This window comes from Daldinia vernicosa (assembly GCF_022497035.1).
Source record: "Daldinia vernicosa strain CBS 139.73 unplaced genomic scaffold F5Y00scaffold_37, whole genome shotgun sequence".
In the NCBI taxonomy this organism is placed as follows: domain Eukaryota; kingdom Fungi; phylum Ascomycota; class Sordariomycetes; order Xylariales; family Hypoxylaceae; genus Daldinia; species Daldinia vernicosa.
Genome location: NW_025953953.1, coordinates 251,564 through 266,365, shown reverse-complemented (window position 1 = coordinate 266,365; position 14,802 = coordinate 251,564). Strand labels below are relative to the sequence as shown.

General features: G+C 48.6%; 7 protein-coding genes across 7 annotated transcripts; 4 read left to right on the top strand and 3 right to left on the bottom strand.

Annotated features, from left to right (window-relative positions):
- Positions 1-1,442: 1,442 nt before the first annotated feature.
- On the top strand, positions 1,443-2,666 carry F5Y00DRAFT_126190 (U3 small nucleolar RNA-associated protein 11). The gene is made up of 2 exons (XM_048004128.1): positions 1,443-1,640; positions 1,723-2,666. The coding sequence occupies exons 1-2, from the start codon at positions 1,545-1,547 to the stop codon at positions 2,428-2,430; spliced, it is 804 nt and encodes a 267-aa protein (XP_047863054.1). The 5' UTR covers positions 1,443-1,544; the 3' UTR covers positions 2,431-2,666.
- Positions 2,667-2,902: 236 nt separating this feature from the next.
- On the bottom strand, positions 2,903-4,663 carry F5Y00DRAFT_263937 (uncharacterized protein; the record flags this gene model as incomplete). The annotated part of the gene is made up of 1 exon (XM_048011577.1): positions 2,903-4,663. The coding sequence occupies one exon, from the start codon at positions 4,661-4,663 to the stop codon at positions 2,903-2,905; it is 1,761 nt and encodes a 586-aa protein (XP_047863053.1).
- Positions 4,664-6,426: 1,763 nt separating this feature from the next.
- Positions 6,427-7,529, top strand: F5Y00DRAFT_126178 (uncharacterized protein). Its single transcript, XM_048004126.1, has 2 exons — positions 6,427-7,414; positions 7,474-7,529. Exon 1 carries the CDS (start codon positions 6,559-6,561, stop codon positions 7,390-7,392), a length of 834 nt encoding a protein of 277 aa, XP_047863052.1. The 5' UTR covers positions 6,427-6,558; the 3' UTR covers positions 7,393-7,414; positions 7,474-7,529.
- Positions 7,474-8,834, bottom strand: F5Y00DRAFT_126181 (uncharacterized protein). The gene is made up of 3 exons (XM_048004127.1): positions 8,312-8,834; positions 7,937-8,252; positions 7,474-7,887 (listed from the first exon to the last, which is right to left on the bottom strand). The coding sequence occupies exons 1-3, from the start codon at positions 8,412-8,414 to the stop codon at positions 7,608-7,610; spliced, it is 699 nt and encodes a 232-aa protein (XP_047863051.1). The 5' UTR covers positions 8,415-8,834; the 3' UTR covers positions 7,474-7,607.
- A 798-nt stretch (positions 8,835-9,632) lies between these two features.
- F5Y00DRAFT_242370 (FAD dependent oxidoreductase) lies at positions 9,633-11,205 on the top strand. The gene is made up of 3 exons (XM_048008501.1): positions 9,633-9,937; positions 10,005-10,615; positions 10,718-11,205. The coding sequence occupies exons 1-3, from the start codon at positions 9,915-9,917 to the stop codon at positions 11,158-11,160; spliced, it is 1,077 nt and encodes a 358-aa protein (XP_047863050.1). The 5' UTR covers positions 9,633-9,914; the 3' UTR covers positions 11,161-11,205.
- Positions 11,206-11,268: 63 nt separating this feature from the next.
- On the top strand, positions 11,269-12,628 carry F5Y00DRAFT_242366 (uncharacterized protein). Its single transcript, XM_048008500.1, has 3 exons — positions 11,269-11,512; positions 11,569-12,240; positions 12,357-12,628. Exons 2-3 carry the CDS (start codon positions 11,782-11,784, stop codon positions 12,528-12,530), a joined length of 633 nt encoding a protein of 210 aa, XP_047863049.1. The 5' UTR covers positions 11,269-11,512; positions 11,569-11,781; the 3' UTR covers positions 12,531-12,628.
- F5Y00DRAFT_242365 (uncharacterized protein) lies at positions 12,629-14,501 on the bottom strand. The gene has a single exon (XM_048008499.1). The coding sequence runs from the start codon at positions 14,300-14,302 to the stop codon at positions 12,818-12,820; it is 1,485 nt and encodes a 494-aa protein (XP_047863048.1). The 5' UTR covers positions 14,303-14,501; the 3' UTR covers positions 12,629-12,817.
- Positions 14,502-14,802: the final 301 nt, after the last annotated feature.

The window sequence follows — 14,802 nt, the reverse complement described above, 5'->3', positions numbered from 1 at the left end:
GAAGACACGTCAAACATTGTGTCCTGAAATAGAAGCATCGGACCCGAGAAAAAAACAAAGGGTCTAATCATCCATACTTAGTAAGCCGCTATTAGTCGTGCAGACATTGTTGAGATATGTTCGTAAACGTATGGTTATAATAATACGGTACCATAGAAATGTTTGATGGACGGTTACCCAATGTTAGCCATACGGATGTATACACTTGTCGGATTGGGCGTCAAGACTTTGCTCTTTACGTCTAGGCCTTCGTATTCAAATATCACAAGGCAACAGGCGTCCCATTTCTAAATTAAACTTAGGTTAGACTAATACTAAATAGTTCTTCAAGTCTGAGTTGTAGTTCGAAAAAGTGTTCGTTGGCGCGTGATGTTATGTGTGATGTTATGTGCGATGTTATGTGCAGTGTAACACCGGCTAGTTCCAGACCACGGTTGAGGCTACAAATTGGAGCCTCCTTTATAGCAGCCTTATTAATCGGTAAACTCACTGTAAGGCATAATTTTAGGGAGTGGTGTAAGTTTATCGGCATAGATTTAGTTAGGACCAGCCAACCGTATTCATGCAATTAATTTCTATTATGGCGTGGAAATATTCCCAACTTGAAATAGATATGTTGTAGTACTTACTCCATTTGCAAATAGAGGGGAGTACCCTAAAGAATCTACCGGGGTCAAAAATCAGGTAGAGAGGCCTCCCTATATTTCGTATCTATCTCATCTTTCGGTACATTGGTTTTGTAGAGATCGGTCCACCCTCCGTTAGGCACTTTAGCTTGTACATAGGTTAGGTAGGTATGGCTTCAACAACTACTGGTTCGCTTAGGATCCCAACAATGCTATGATTCGTCATGATGATCCGCGAGCATTTGCTTATATATGACAATTAGGTACCTGCCTGACGTTAGGTACTTATACGCCCAACTTGGGATCGTATCAAGGGTATAGCAACTGCCTCATCTCAGGATGGGAAGACACTAATCAAAGGGAACACAGCGTTTCCTATATGTAACATTGAAACGGAAGAATACATGCGAGGACAATATGCCTTGCATAGCCTTTGGCATCTAAGTATTTTACCCTAGTTCAAGACATCAAAGCCGTGCAGAGTTTTAGTGATAGGGTTTATAAGGATATCAACTCGCCACAGAATTTTCGTTGGGAAATTTCCATCGGCTCACCATGGACCAAACACGAACCAATCAGTATTATTTCGAACTCTACACTAACGTTAATGTTAATTGCAAAAGCATCATTGAGTCGAATTGGCTGTTGAATAGGGGGGTGGATTTGGCGCCACATTTCCTTTATCTTATCTTATCGTTCTGTGGCTTAATCTAAGTATCAGAGGTATCCACTAAAATTTTTATCAATCGCAACTATCGCAGCAACAATCGTCAATCGTCAATCCGAACTCATCACGGGAATCCACGGGAATCTCTACGCCCCGCCACTAATACACTATTACTACTACCTACTACTATCACCCTCTACGACAGAGCAGAATACTTTTATCTCCTACTTGTTCCATTCCTATATGTAAAAATGTCTTCTATAAGAAATGCCGTACAACGGCGCGTTCACCGAGAACGTGCGCAACCACAAGAGCGTCAACGCCTCGGCCTACTCGAGAAGCACAAGGTAATAATAGCGTTTACCTATTTCTCATGCTGTTCCGCTTCGCATTGCCTCACAAAGCTAATAATACCACCTCGAAACTTAGGACTACTCCCTACGTGCCAAGGACTTCAACAAGAAGAAAGCCCAATTGCGCGCTCTGCGGCAGAAGGCTGCCGACCGCAACGAAGATGAATTCTACTTCGGGATGATGTCGCGAAAGGGCCCTGGTGATGCATTGTCGCTAGGGAAGCGGTGGACTGGAACCGTCAATGGCGACCGTGGCAATAAGGTCATGGATATCGACACCGTGCGCCTGCTTAAAACCCAGGATATCGGGTATGTGCGCACCGTGCGCAATACCGCGCTCAAGGAGACCAAAGCGCTTGAGGAGAGAGTTGTGGGATTAGGCGGTAGCTTGGACCCCCAAGTTGAAGAGGACTCGGACGACGAAGATGGGTTTGGAGCACCGAAGCAGACGAAGCCGAAGAAGATCGTATTCACAGAGGGCGTGGAGGAGCGTGATGAGAAGTTACGGCGGGAAGTGGAGAAGAATACGGACGATGAAGAGGATCTGGATGTAGAAGACGATGCTGAGAAGGACAACCCGGAAGCATTACGTGCCGAACAGCAGCAGAAGCTTCTCGAGAAACTACAGCGGAGACTACAAAATGCACGAAAGAAGCTACGAATTCTCGCGCGAACCGAGCACGAGCTCGAGCTCCAAAGGTCCAAGATGGCGAAGACAGCAACATCGGGAAATATTGTCACGAAATCCGGCAAGAAGATCAAGATTCGGGAGCGTAAGAGGTAGAGTAGAGCGTTTGCATATCACGGGCAAGAGACGGAAAAATGGAATTAGGAATTCGGACAAGCAGCCGAAATCCTTGGTTTTGATCATATTATTACAGGCGGCGTTCAGGCACCGGGCTTCAGATCGTCTAGAGCTATGCGATACCCAGGAAGAAATAAACCCATCCCATCACATCACATCCCATATTTACATTTCCCGAGCAGCCTCTCGCCTCGCTCGTGACTCTACCTGTACCTGTACCTGTACCTGTAATCCGCCAGCTCTCATTATATCCTGCAGCCCACCCGTAGAAGAGGAAATGACCGGCCTGCTTCATTAATATGTACTGCCCATGTGGGACTTATGTGGTAATAGTAATGGTATCGTATCCGCCAGTAGGTATCCCGCTTTTAAAGCTCCTTCTCGTAGTCCCTTCTTATCTCTATTGACACCCTTGGCCCCAAGTCCTCATTTCGTATTCATCATGACATGCTTAAAGCTTTTCGCTCGTTAGACACTTACTCAGGCCTACTATGAGAGCCATAAGCGCCTTAAACGCCAACGTAAGGGCCCAAATAACGCATTTGAACCCAAAGCTGAGCAGCTTGACAATCGTTCGCGCAGTCCCCGGGAGTTGCTCCTTGTCCTTGTCTTTGATATTCAGCTTGCCGCCTAGACTACTAGCCTGGCTTTCGAGATCTAGCTCTAGCTCTTCGAGACGCCCGCGCTTCTTGCTCCCCTTCTTCCCGAGTATCTTGGCGCTAAGCCCGCTGCTGCTCCTGCGGAAATCGGGGTTAGAGCTCGAGCTCCGCAGATGCGCTGGTGGGGGCGGTTCGAAGTGCTCGACGAGGACGTTCTTTTCGTCGATATTGGCGACGAGGAGGAGCGCGCATACAGCCACGTCCAGGATGTAAAAGCTATCGATACGTCCTGCTATAAGCGTGTCGAGCTCCATCCAGCCCTCGCCTGTTCCGTCCCGCGTAAGCTTCGCGATGTGATGCGGCGACTCGATGTGTTCAACCGTGTACTCGGTGCGGCTCCATGCCGGGTTCCGGTCTATAGTAATGCAGAAGGGCGTCGCCAGGGCCGGATGCACCAAGAAGTAGTTTTGGCTATCTTCGTCCCAGACCAGCCTTGCACACTCTCGTTCGGCAGCCATCACAGCCTGCATATCGTCCGGTCTCTCGAGTGCTACTTTTGTTGCACCGCTGGGATACAACAGGGAGACTAAACCGTCATTAGGTGGTAGACGGCGTGACGGTTCTTCCAGTGTGGTAACTAGAGCTTCTTGCCATGCTTTCGATTCAGGTTCCCGAAGCGCTCCTAGGATGCCACCGGACGACCTCGGACTTGCGTTCGGTTCCTTTCCCTTATAAGGCTTACTTGGGTCATGCCGGCTTAATGTTACATATGCGCTTGCCGACGTTGGGTCTATTCGCATATGGTAGAATGGTTGCGTGGAAGATGAAGTGAGGTTGTAAATCGGGGTATCTTTTTCGGGTATCAACTTCAAACAAAACGTTCGCCCTTCCGCCGCAGAGGCCTTCCATCCATTTGCTACTTTCCAAAAGTCGCGGAGCTCGTCTGTCGTGTTAACGGGGGGTATAACAGGGGGTTCCTGTGGCCGTCTAGGCCATCTTTGTGTAGAGCCGGCGCTAAGAGGACTTCTCACGGGACTCCGCACTGGTGGGCTCTGAGCATTAGGTACGTGAGATTGTCTGCTAATGACGGTCCTCGGTATGTGAGTTGGGCTCGTCTGGGTAGGATAATACTCCTGACGGTCCAAGGGTAGAGAATGGTCGTACTGTGGAAATATCGAACGGATAGCCGGTTCCTGTACATAGGGTACTGATTGTTCTTCGAGGGGACGTTTGGCAATTGAACTTCGTGATCGTCCACTGTCGCTTCTCACCAGCGTGCTTGTCCCAGAGAACGCGGTGCCGGCCCGAGGCGGCACTTCTGACAAAGGTACTGGTCGCGATACTGACGGACCCGCCTCGTTCTGATAATAGGGATTATTAGACAACATTTGCGGACCGTTAGTCACCGCTGGTGTTCCGTCGATCACGAACTCCGAGAGGTCCTCCGGTGTACGTCGACCATTTCTCGGTGGAGTCATTTCAAAAGAGGAGCCCTGCTCTCGAGATGCCGATTGAGGAGTGGCAGCGCGTGCTCGAGGTGTCGGCTTCCGGGACGGCGACCTTGTTGTATTGGGGAAGAGAGAAAGCCCTCCAGAGGGCCCATTCGACGCCATTTTGCCAAACAATATTCCTTGTCTTTTCCGCCCCGATGAATTAGTTGTCATTAGTCGTCAGTAACGTCGAGTACTAAATGTCGGACAAGCACAGAAGCCGGGTTGGCCAAGCTAAGTCTAGATAGATAATTCGCCTGTTACCGGGACATGGTCTCTCGATCCATATCAAGACGAAGTTATCACTCGACAAGGCAGGTCACACAACCTTACATACACGTTCGCATACTAGGGATCCGAGTACAGAGATTCGGAACCCAATCACCAACAACAGATGGTATAAAGATTCGAGATAACAGAACAGTAAAATCTTCAACTATTTTTTTTTCCTATGAAGCAAGGGAGATACCAAAAGGATGTATATACTACCTAACCATGCAGCAAGCGCTCTGGACCATGTTTGCCGGCGGTCACGATGTGCAGACCACGGAGTTACCAGGTAGGTAGCAGATCACCAAGGTTATTTTGCTAAGCGCCTGTGGACGCCTTTGGAGGTGGGGTGAAGCATCTCAACCAGCCACTTGGGAAGGGTGGTTGTAGATTTATGCAGACCGACGAGGTACCCGTCCCCTGTCATGACATGACTGGCACCCTCTCTAACCAAGACGAGTTGTGTCCATGGGGAAAAGTTGGAAGTGAAGAAGTCGGCACTCCGACCTGATTTGCGCGTCCCGAAATAGAATAATTGCTTGCAGGTTCAAGTAGGCAGACGAACCAATCAGAGCGAGGATCACACTACATCTTAGCCGCCCAACTCGCTAGCTGACTGGCGAAAACGGTACTTGAAAAATGCCAAGAGGCGTGGAGCGCTTATCTCTTAGATCCCGTCAGATAGGTAGGTAGTCAGCCTTGTCAAGTAACTCTGAAATGACCTGAGTGACTTGAGTTTACGAAGGGTACCCGAATTTACGAGGGATAAGGTTGTCTTTGGCTACCTTTTTCTAAGTATAGTAGGAAGTTTGTGGGCCTGGCTTGGCGATCGGTAGCAGATGCCCTCAACTGTACCCCGCCATAATTATGTATATAATCAGCTGACCTAACACCGCGCAAGCCATTTTCTCTTCTCTAACAAAGCCCTGCGTACCGTATAGGAATTTAATAGTGTGCAGTTGAATGCCAGTCAAGGGGTTAAGGCAATTAAAGAAGGTTTAACCGTCTGAGTCGGGCTCGAATATTACGAAGTTTACGGGAAGGCTACGGGAGTCGACAGGAAGGTATATATTAGGTACGTATATCGTGCAAACAGGCACACCTACGGGGGCAGTCAGTTAGTCAGTTGGTTAGATTACGATAGCTACGAATACAATTACTAATTGAGAGATTGATTATATAAGACTATTTAAGAGACTAGGTATCTGGGAAGGCTATCTATGAGACTGGCTAGGAGACTGGCTATATATCCGATTAGCTAGAAGACTAGAAGGCCAGGGGACTAACTTACTGGTTAACTGACTACCTGACTGATCGTTTGAAAAGTTAGACTTAGAAGAAAAAAATGATGAATAGGAAGGGAAGGAGGATGTACAACGTCGATGATCTATTAGATCCCGTTGCAAGGCCTCTTTCAAGGTCTTTAGATCCACGGGAACGACGGGAAGAGGTACAAACGCTTAAAACGTTTGATATTATTTGATATGAAAATAGTGGTAAATGCTAAGAACTACTAACATTTTTTATGTTAAATATTTTGACTACCCAAACGGCATTGATATAGATTAAAATTATTAAACGGTTTACTCGCACCTGCATACTTTTTCTATGTTGTTGCCGACCGCCCGCCTGGCAGTAGTAGCGATAAACTCGAATATTAATTTTTATTGTATGTTGAGTCCAGATAATAAAACCCTCTTCAACTTCGAATACCTTACATCGTATTCGCTCCAAAGTCAAAATGTAAGATGTTGGACTTTTCATTCCTTACCCGAGGTTTATCACCGGGGCTACGAACAGTCTTTTCGAGCCCTGCGAGGTTCAAGATGACCCCCGGTCCTAAGAATCTCATGTCGACTATAAAAGATAAAAACCGATTCTTTTTCGCCATTCGCCGTCCAGGATCGCGTCCAACGCTAAAGATGAACGATATTTCCAGTGATGTCGAGGGTACTGATAGCGAGTGCGAGACTTCAAACAACAAGTACAACAGTGGCTACAGAAATCGTTACGGAGAACAGACTATATTGGGTCTCAGCGATCCACCTCCGGGATATGTGTTCGTGCCTGCCGGCAACCAGTTCATCACTTGGAAATGCCGTCAATATCCGCAGAAACGATATGCTGTCTTGTGCCGTAGGAGTAGGAAAAGGCCTGCTACGCATACAGGTCTCTACGTTTCGAGAGATGTTTTCGAGAAAGTTCGGTCTGAATTTGAGGCCAAAAGAGCAAGTGCCGATGAGAAATTGAAGCGGGCACTTGATAAAGAATACCCCAACATGCCCACTAGCGATAAAAACCAACTCTGCGATTTTATCTTCTCAGATCCTGACGTAATTGGAAAATCCACACCGAAATCAAGACGTCTCGCGATCTTTAATTATGTTCAAGCTAATTATGCTCCGTTAAATTCTCATAACCTGTCTCGCGAAAATCAAAATACCGAAGCCATCGCTCGGGCGAATCAAAAAGTTCAAAAGATCTTGACATCTTGGCGTTACGGAGAGAGGGTGCTGTGCCAAAATGAAAAAGATAACCCTCCTAAAAGTCGGGCATTCTACGAACTTAACCTAAAAAAGTAGATAAGCGCAATTAGCTCCCAAGGTGCATCTGAGAGATTCGTCGAATTTGAGTATCATTCCAGTTAGCTAACCTCAGTGTAGGTCAATTCACCAAGATAATATACCTAGGTACCTAGGTAATCTACATGTCCACCTATTGCCCAACCCAAGTATATACGATCAAAACGCCGTCCCACCCTCTTGATATCCCAACCGACCGGCTTCGATTAGCGCGATTAGGCTGCGGGAGCTGCAGAAGCAGTCGCCGCTGGTACGGTAATAGTGGTTGTGGTTGTCCCAGGGGCAGAAGTGGCAGCAGATGATTGTGCAGGTGCAGCAGAAACTGCGGGAGCAGCAGCGGCTGGGGGTGCTGCTGCCTGCGCAGCGGCGGGAACGAAAGCAGCGTTAGCAAGGGGAATGGAAGCGACTGTCCCGCCTGTTACCGTGGTACCGTCGACACTAGCTGTTGTCGATTGCGACCCCTTAGCATAGTCGACGATCTGCTGGTCATCAGCACTATAGATAGTTAGTATAGTAATGCCTCAAAGTGAGGATCGTCACTTACGGATTGACAACCATGACCTGTCCTTCTTGACAATGGGGTCCCGTAGCACAGTATAGGAATAAAGCGTCGGTGTTTGTCACAGGCATATTGAACGTGCCAACGGTGGTTTGACCATCTTGGAATGGAATATGTCCGCTGTGGATGCCGCCTTGAAGAGGTGTACACGGAGCATTCTGGGCACTCTGGGTTACGGTGTGGTTGCCGTTGCTGAACTGGAACTGTATGACATCGCCAACGGATGCCTTCACAGTATTAGGCACGAAGGTATCTTGTGGTCCACCAACGACAACAGGAATAATCTTGCTAGTTGCTAGAACTGTTTATTATTAGCCATTTATCCACGACGATACCGTTATAGGGTAACTCGTCACTTACTCTTGAACCCCCCAACGTCAACCGGCGCGTTCCTATACAATATCCGAGATGGTCGCGCACTAGCAACTGCAGCGAGGAGGATGGAACTAGTGAAGAATAACATAGTTATTACTGAAGAACCGGTGAGGACGTTACGAGATAATGACCGACAAGAAAACGAAACTCGTGTATTATAGATTAAACCGTATGATAAAGAACCGCTCAACGGCTGTCTGCTCACTAGGAGGTTCGAAAGAGAGTGGAAGGGAAATAAAAATTCGACTAGAAAGTAAGAGATACCTAGGACTCGGTCCCCGAGCCGGTGGGCTTACCGTGAGGATATATAGCGGGCTACCCATGAACGCATATCACGCAGTAATACTAGCTAGGGCTGTGTCGATAACTGCGACGCAATCTCAGCGTAGCAGAATCTTCAAAGCGTCTTAGGGGTAGAGTTGTGATGCCCCTTCACCCTGTTCCCAAAGGGAGTTCCGAACCGTCCCTAAACCCAAGAAGGAATAGGTTCGGCAGTTGAATGTCAAGACTCCTAATCGGATAAAAGGCATTCTTATGCAGAATCCGCATTTTGTCCCTGTTCTAAAGTCATTGGCCAAAACGAGCGAAGGTATGGTTCGATAAGTCCCACCCTTTTCGTATTGTGAGGCTCCTTGGTAACTTGGTTACAGTCTATTGATGTTCGATTTCTAAGATATACCCTCCGCGAGCCAGGATTACCAAGACCCACTCCAGAATGGAGATCCTATGGGAGATCAACCTTTCCCTAGGCGCACATCATAAAGATTTTCGATCACGGTAAAGGGGATCCACATGCTGTCGTAATCTTCAAGTATTCCACGGTTTCCGAAGTTTTGTCGGTGCGTCTTGGCAAGCTTGGCGGCCTTGGCTGAAGATGGGTGCTGTTTCATATCAACTTCAGATATTCCATCTGAAGCATTCTATCCTCATAAATCTATCAACTTGGACGGTATCCATGTATTTCGGCGTATTTAATCGGCAGTTATTAGCGGATATATCTGCCTTAAGCCGGCGCTTAGAAGATTATCTTCACAAGGTACCAGATAACTGCTCAACGGACGTCGTTGAAACTTGGTACATACCTCCTTATATAACTTTATGATAAGATGTATATTACGATGCGCCGGCAATATCTCCGAAATTTCCTCGGCCGTAGCTCCCGTGATCTGCCCCTTCCATTCCTACCACTTTCGGCTCCCATGGCGGATGGTCGGCATGAGTGATCGGCCCCACCCGGCCCCGCTCCCACATCCGATGTTCGGCCGCCATCGCTAAAGCTAGTAATTTCAGCTATTTCTTAGTATTAGTTCGTTCTCTCTCGATTTAGGCTTTTCATAAATATAGGTAATCGAAACCTTTATCAACTCTTACGCTATCGGAATAGGTTTGTTAACATCATACCCCGTATGTATAAATACCTAGGTAGGTACTTATATAAACTTACTACTCATATTCTCTTTTAATGCCGCCTTAGTTTCAGCAAGCTAAATAATAAGGAAACAGCCTTATTATTACGCTCAGACTGTTCCATAGAAGAAACACACTTACCTCTATTAGGCTGCCAAGACGCATCTTTCTTCCGAATACGATGCCGCATATAGTCGTACTGGGGTACATTCTCCTATATTCGTAGCCCCTTATTACGGCGCAGACGTCTGGCTAACACCTCAACCCACAGAGCCGGTGTCATCGGGTTAAGCTCTGCTCTACGGATCCAGGCTGAAGGACACGCCGTGACTATCGTAGCGCGGGACTTTCCCTCCGGATCTGAGACTATTGATGCACAAACCCAGATTAACTACACTTCGCCATGGGGAGGGGCGCACAACAGGCTCGTACCACCCACCAACCCCGCCGAAGAGCGGGAGCATGCCATGAGCCTCCAGACTTTCGACCACATGCGTGCCGTACAAGCACGCCACCCGGAGGCCGGCATCACTTTCATGAAAGGGATTGAGTATCTCGAAGCGCCTAATGAGGCGTACCGTGCGCTTACGGAAGAGAGAGCGCGTACACAGCTAGGTATGAAGGGATTTAGGCTGCTAAAGAAAGGGGAGCTTCCAGAAGGTGTCGAATGGGGATGCGAGTACGATACGTGGTGTGTCAATCCTATGGTCTACTGCAGCTTCTTACTGCGTAGGTTCGCGATTCTTGGAGGTAAGGTCCTACGTAGAGAAGTAAGAGACCCTAGGGAGATATTCTCCTGGAATCTTGAAGCGGGACCGATTGATGTGCTTGTAAACGCTTCTGGGATTGGGTTTGGCGACGAGAACATGTTTATCACGAGGGGTGAGTTGTTCCTATTTCTTTCTCCCGATAACCACCTACCTATCATAAGTGCCTAATCTTAGGAGGTATATGCGTCTCAATACCTACTGAATACCTGCACAGGCCAAACATGTCTCGTCGCCAACCCGTGCCCCGTGACCGTCACGCGGCAGAATGCAGACGGCTCGTGGACATTCTGCGTCCCGCGTAACTTCGATGGCGGCACCATCATCGGCGGTACGAAAGAGCCCAATAACTGGGATCCCAATCCATCACTAGAGGTCCGCGACGCCCTATTGCAGAAATTTGCCGCTACTTACCCGCAGATCTTGGGCGGTGAAGGCAAGTTTACGGTTATCAAAGATATCGTGGGTCGAAGGCCGACCCGTAGAGGCGGTATACGGCTGGAGAAGGAGGAGGTAGGTGACAGGCAAACTATCATTCACGCATATGGTTTGGGTGGGCGAGGCTATGAGCTGAGCTGGGGTGTTGCCGATGGGGTAGCACGGCTACTAGCAGAACACCTGGGCTCTGGCACGCCAGGCAGAGCGGAAGCTAAACTTTGATGATATCTTAGTTAGTTAGAATATACTAGAAACAAGTGTTAGGTACCTAGTGAGCATACGTAATATCGTGCGTTAAAGTTGTGTAGCGGTGAAAGAGTAAATTTCGCGAGTCAATCTATTCTTCGTATCCCATTGACAACCGAACATGAGTCAAAAATTCAATCCACTCAACTAAACCAAATAAGTTTACTAGCAACCAAGATAAGATTTGAAAATAAACTTAAATTGCATAAAATACTCTCTTTTAAAGGTTTAGCCAGTGGAAACATTTTCTAACCCATGTTCGGCAGTCGATGGGATAAGGGTGCTTGCAGCTTGTTCCTGTAACGCAACTGCAATCTTTGAAAAAAAGGTCAGTGCAAACGGTATTAATATATGTATTCCGTAGATGACTCACGATTAATATAGGTAGGTACGTATTACTTAAATTTAAGGAAGGAACGATATGTAAGGAGAGGCTATTTACAAGTGCGCTACCCTCGCTACTTTTATTCCTTACCGGCAGCACTTTCCCTTGAAGTTTCTCACCTACCTAAGTTAAAGAAACTTACACACCTTCAACCTAAATACTTCATCCTTCCTAATTCACCCCAACCAAACCCCAAATCATCATCCGCCAATATGCCTCCTCGAGTGATCCCTCCAACATACAATCATCCACCACCCGATCCCAGCGACCCCGGATTCAACCTAAATGCATGGATGGACGCGACCTTCGAAGGCGTCGACAATTCCAACGCCGCCTGCGCCGCCCAGAGAGCAGGCCGGTTCGAAGAGTCCATCAGGCTGCACCAGAAAGCCCTCGAGTACAAGCTGCGCTTCCACCCGCCGGACTCCATCCAGGCAGCCATCACCTACAACGGCATGGGCGAAGCCATGCTGCGCGCGGGAAGGCTGGACGAAGCAGACGAAGCTTTTCACAAAGCGCTCCCGATTCGGGAGGGAGGAGGCCCGGTCCTAGATGCGGCAGTGACCCGTGACAACATCGGCCAGCTGCGGGAGGCCCAGGGAAGATTCGCCGAGGCTAGGGAGATACGTATTAGAGGCACGGGAGAGCAGATGGTGTGCGGACACTACGACGTAAGTATATGTATACCTAGGTACTTAACCTATATATTCCCATCACCCCGAGTCCATGATGAACACACGAGGTAAACGGTATCCCCAACGAGGATTTAACTAATTATACCCTACAGTGCCCCCAAGGCCGAACCTTCACTCAGAGAGAACTGAAAGCCTGCGGCGCATGCCAGTCGGTTTTCTACTGCTCTAAGGAATGCCAGAAGCAGGACTGGACTCAGCGACATAAGCCGCTGTGCCAAGCGCGTCAGGCTGAGGGACAGTCTAGCAACCAGGGAGCTGGACAGTGAGTAGGCAGGTTCCTTAGGGATTTAAGAGAGAGAAAGAATTTCGGGGCAGAGAAATGTACCTAAGGAGCGATAGATACGGTTTAGATAGTACAATGCCGTGCTAGTAGTGTTGGTTGCACCGGCGTCTCTATCTATCTACCTACTAATATGAGTCTCGTTGCCTTTTATTTACACCGTTGTACAAAACCTCCAGTCTACCTTGAGTGTAGTCTATTTAAAATGATGCAGCATGAATACTCTCTTCAGCCACAGAGAAGAGAGTCGTAAATTTACACCAGTTAACGCTTCTAGACCAAAAATGTCCAGAAACTAGGGTACACAAACTCTTCCTCGAATATCCGCCTGACCTGTTCGAGAACGAATTTCTCAACCTTCCCAACGTTCTTGAGGCTCTGCTTCGTACCCTCTCTCTGACCAATTTCGCTCTCGACCCTAACCTCCTGCAGCAAACTTCCAAGCCTGCCTTTCCGCGCGCCGCTAGCAGTCCCCGTACCCTGCTCGTCTCCGTCACCACCATTATCGTCATCCTGTCCTACGGCAGCAAGCGCATCCTCGGGACTCAAGAAGCAGAAATGTACGCGTTTCCTAATATACGCGACGACGCCCACCCCGTCGAACGTAAGCCCCGTGATGTTCAGCTTTACCGGAATCCCCACGAAGCTCGGCATCGGGTAGTCGAGCAGGATCTCGGCCGTCAGCATCAGCTTCACGTCGCCCGCGTATTTGATGCGGAACACGGCTTGCAGATCGTCGATCCTGGGCTCCCGGAACTTCTTCGGCGCCTCTTCCTCCTCTTCCGAGGATCCTTCGCGCGCCCCCCCTTTGCCGTTGGGACTGCGATTATTAGACCGAGGCAAGCCTGTCATGTGTGTCGCGCTCGTCATCCTGTCTCTGGTAGGCGGTCGTGACGGGCCGGCCGACGTCGGTGCGAGAGTTGACACACTATGTTTCTCCCGGAGCGGGTGTGGCATCGGCGAGAGCGAGGCTGGGGGTAGAGTAGGGGATGGAGCTGGAGGGTGATCTGGTATAGAAGCGGAGCCCTGTGAAGGCTGTCTGCTGTGATCGCGACTTCGCGAGTATCTCTCTGATGGAGGTGTGTGTAGGCCACCACCCATCTCCAACCAGCCGTTCAAGTGTTGCGCTCCGGCGACGGCCGCTAACGGCGTCTGCGTGCCGGACCAGGTAGTCGCGAGCTTTGACTGGAAGTAGTGCATATTTGCCGTACCGCCAGGCACGCCGGGCGTCGGAACGCCGAGTCCCAAGAAGGGGTTGCCTATATCGGGAGTGCCGGGGGCGCTCCGTAAACCAGCGACGTGGATATGAGGCGGATATAGACCTTCCGGATGATAGGCGGCCGTCCCACTTTCGCCCTCACCACCCCTGCGCCCGCTCCCACTCCTTCCCTCTAATCTCCGAATCTGGTCCTCTCTCCTCTTCCGCTCGGCGGCTCTAATCGCTTCGGATATATCCTCCGAATGCCCATGTCTTCCTCTCTCATCCTGGACAAGCGTCTCTTCCTCATCTTCCCCCTCCTCTTCGTCCGACACGTCTGAATTTTCCTCATAGAAGTCTGGTAGCGGATCGCATATGTCCTTCAGTACAATATTTGGCGGTATAGAACCAAAAGCGAAGTCGTGGACTTTGACGGACTTGATGAAACGCGGTAGGGGAACGGCCTGAAATTTGGTGTGAATGAAATCGCGGATGTGTTCCGCGAGCGCGGCACCGTCCGGCCCTCCCGTCAATGTCTCCCAATTCAAGTCTATCGACATAATGGCGGTGACGTATGATAGTTTTTTATTATCGCTAAATTTCCCATCATCTTATTTTACTTCTAATCTAGTGAAAAGTAGCAGTAGGTTTCTTTCCTACCATACTTGTGGTATGAAAAATGAAAAGTTAAAAGCGAAAAGTGAAGACTGCCTTACATAAGGTAGCCGTGATGAGTACAATGAGTACAATTCGTATCAGTCAAAACGTTGGTTTTTGGGTTGAGATAACTAAACCGTAGATAGCGGGCCGCCACCAAATAACCTTAAGTCAGCAGATGTTAGCGCCTGTGGGGCTCTTCCGCCTTAGGTAGGTACCTAACATATTGTACCTAACACACCTAACCCAGCTACCTCTCAGCTATATGTATAGCAGTCTATCTACCTACATGTACCTAAGGTAGGTAATTCTTAAATGCTATTATACTTTTCTGTTGCTCGTTTATATTAAATTCCATAGCGAAGCAGTAGTGGTCTTATAGATAATCATTATTTCATTGATG

Coding starts and splice junctions, on each gene's coding strand:
- F5Y00DRAFT_126190 (XM_048004128.1), top strand. CDS start 1,545: ATGTCTTCTATAAGAAATGCCGTACAACGGCGCGTTCACCGAGAACGT. Junction 1,641..1,722: donor GCCTACTCGAGAAGCACAAG/GTAATAATAGCG, acceptor CTCGAAACTTAG/GACTACTCCCTACGTGCCAA.
- F5Y00DRAFT_126178 (XM_048004126.1), top strand. CDS start 6,559: ATGTTGGACTTTTCATTCCTTACCCGAGGTTTATCACCGGGGCTACGA.
- F5Y00DRAFT_126181 (XM_048004127.1), bottom strand. CDS start 8,414: ATGTTATTCTTCACTAGTTCCATCCTCCTCGCTGCAGTTGCTAGTGCG. Junction 8,253..8,311: donor TGACGTTGGGGGGTTCAAGA/GTAAGTGACGAG, acceptor AATAATAAACAG/TTCTAGCAACTAGCAAGATT. Junction 7,888..7,936: donor CAGGTCATGGTTGTCAATCC/GTAAGTGACGAT, acceptor AACTATCTATAG/TGCTGATGACCAGCAGATCG.
- F5Y00DRAFT_242370 (XM_048008501.1), top strand. CDS start 9,915: ATGCCGCATATAGTCGTACTGGG. Junction 9,938..10,004: donor CCGCATATAGTCGTACTGGG/GTACATTCTCCT, acceptor CTCAACCCACAG/AGCCGGTGTCATCGGGTTAA. Junction 10,616..10,717: donor GAACATGTTTATCACGAGGG/GTGAGTTGTTCC, acceptor ATACCTGCACAG/GCCAAACATGTCTCGTCGCC.
- F5Y00DRAFT_242366 (XM_048008500.1), top strand. CDS start 11,782: ATGCCTCCTCGAGTGATCCCTCCAACATACAATCATCCACCACCCGAT. Junction 12,241..12,356: donor TGGTGTGCGGACACTACGAC/GTAAGTATATGT, acceptor TATACCCTACAG/TGCCCCCAAGGCCGAACCTT.
- F5Y00DRAFT_242365 (XM_048008499.1), bottom strand. CDS start 14,302: ATGTCGATAGACTTGAATTGGGAGACATTGACGGGAGGGCCGGACGGT.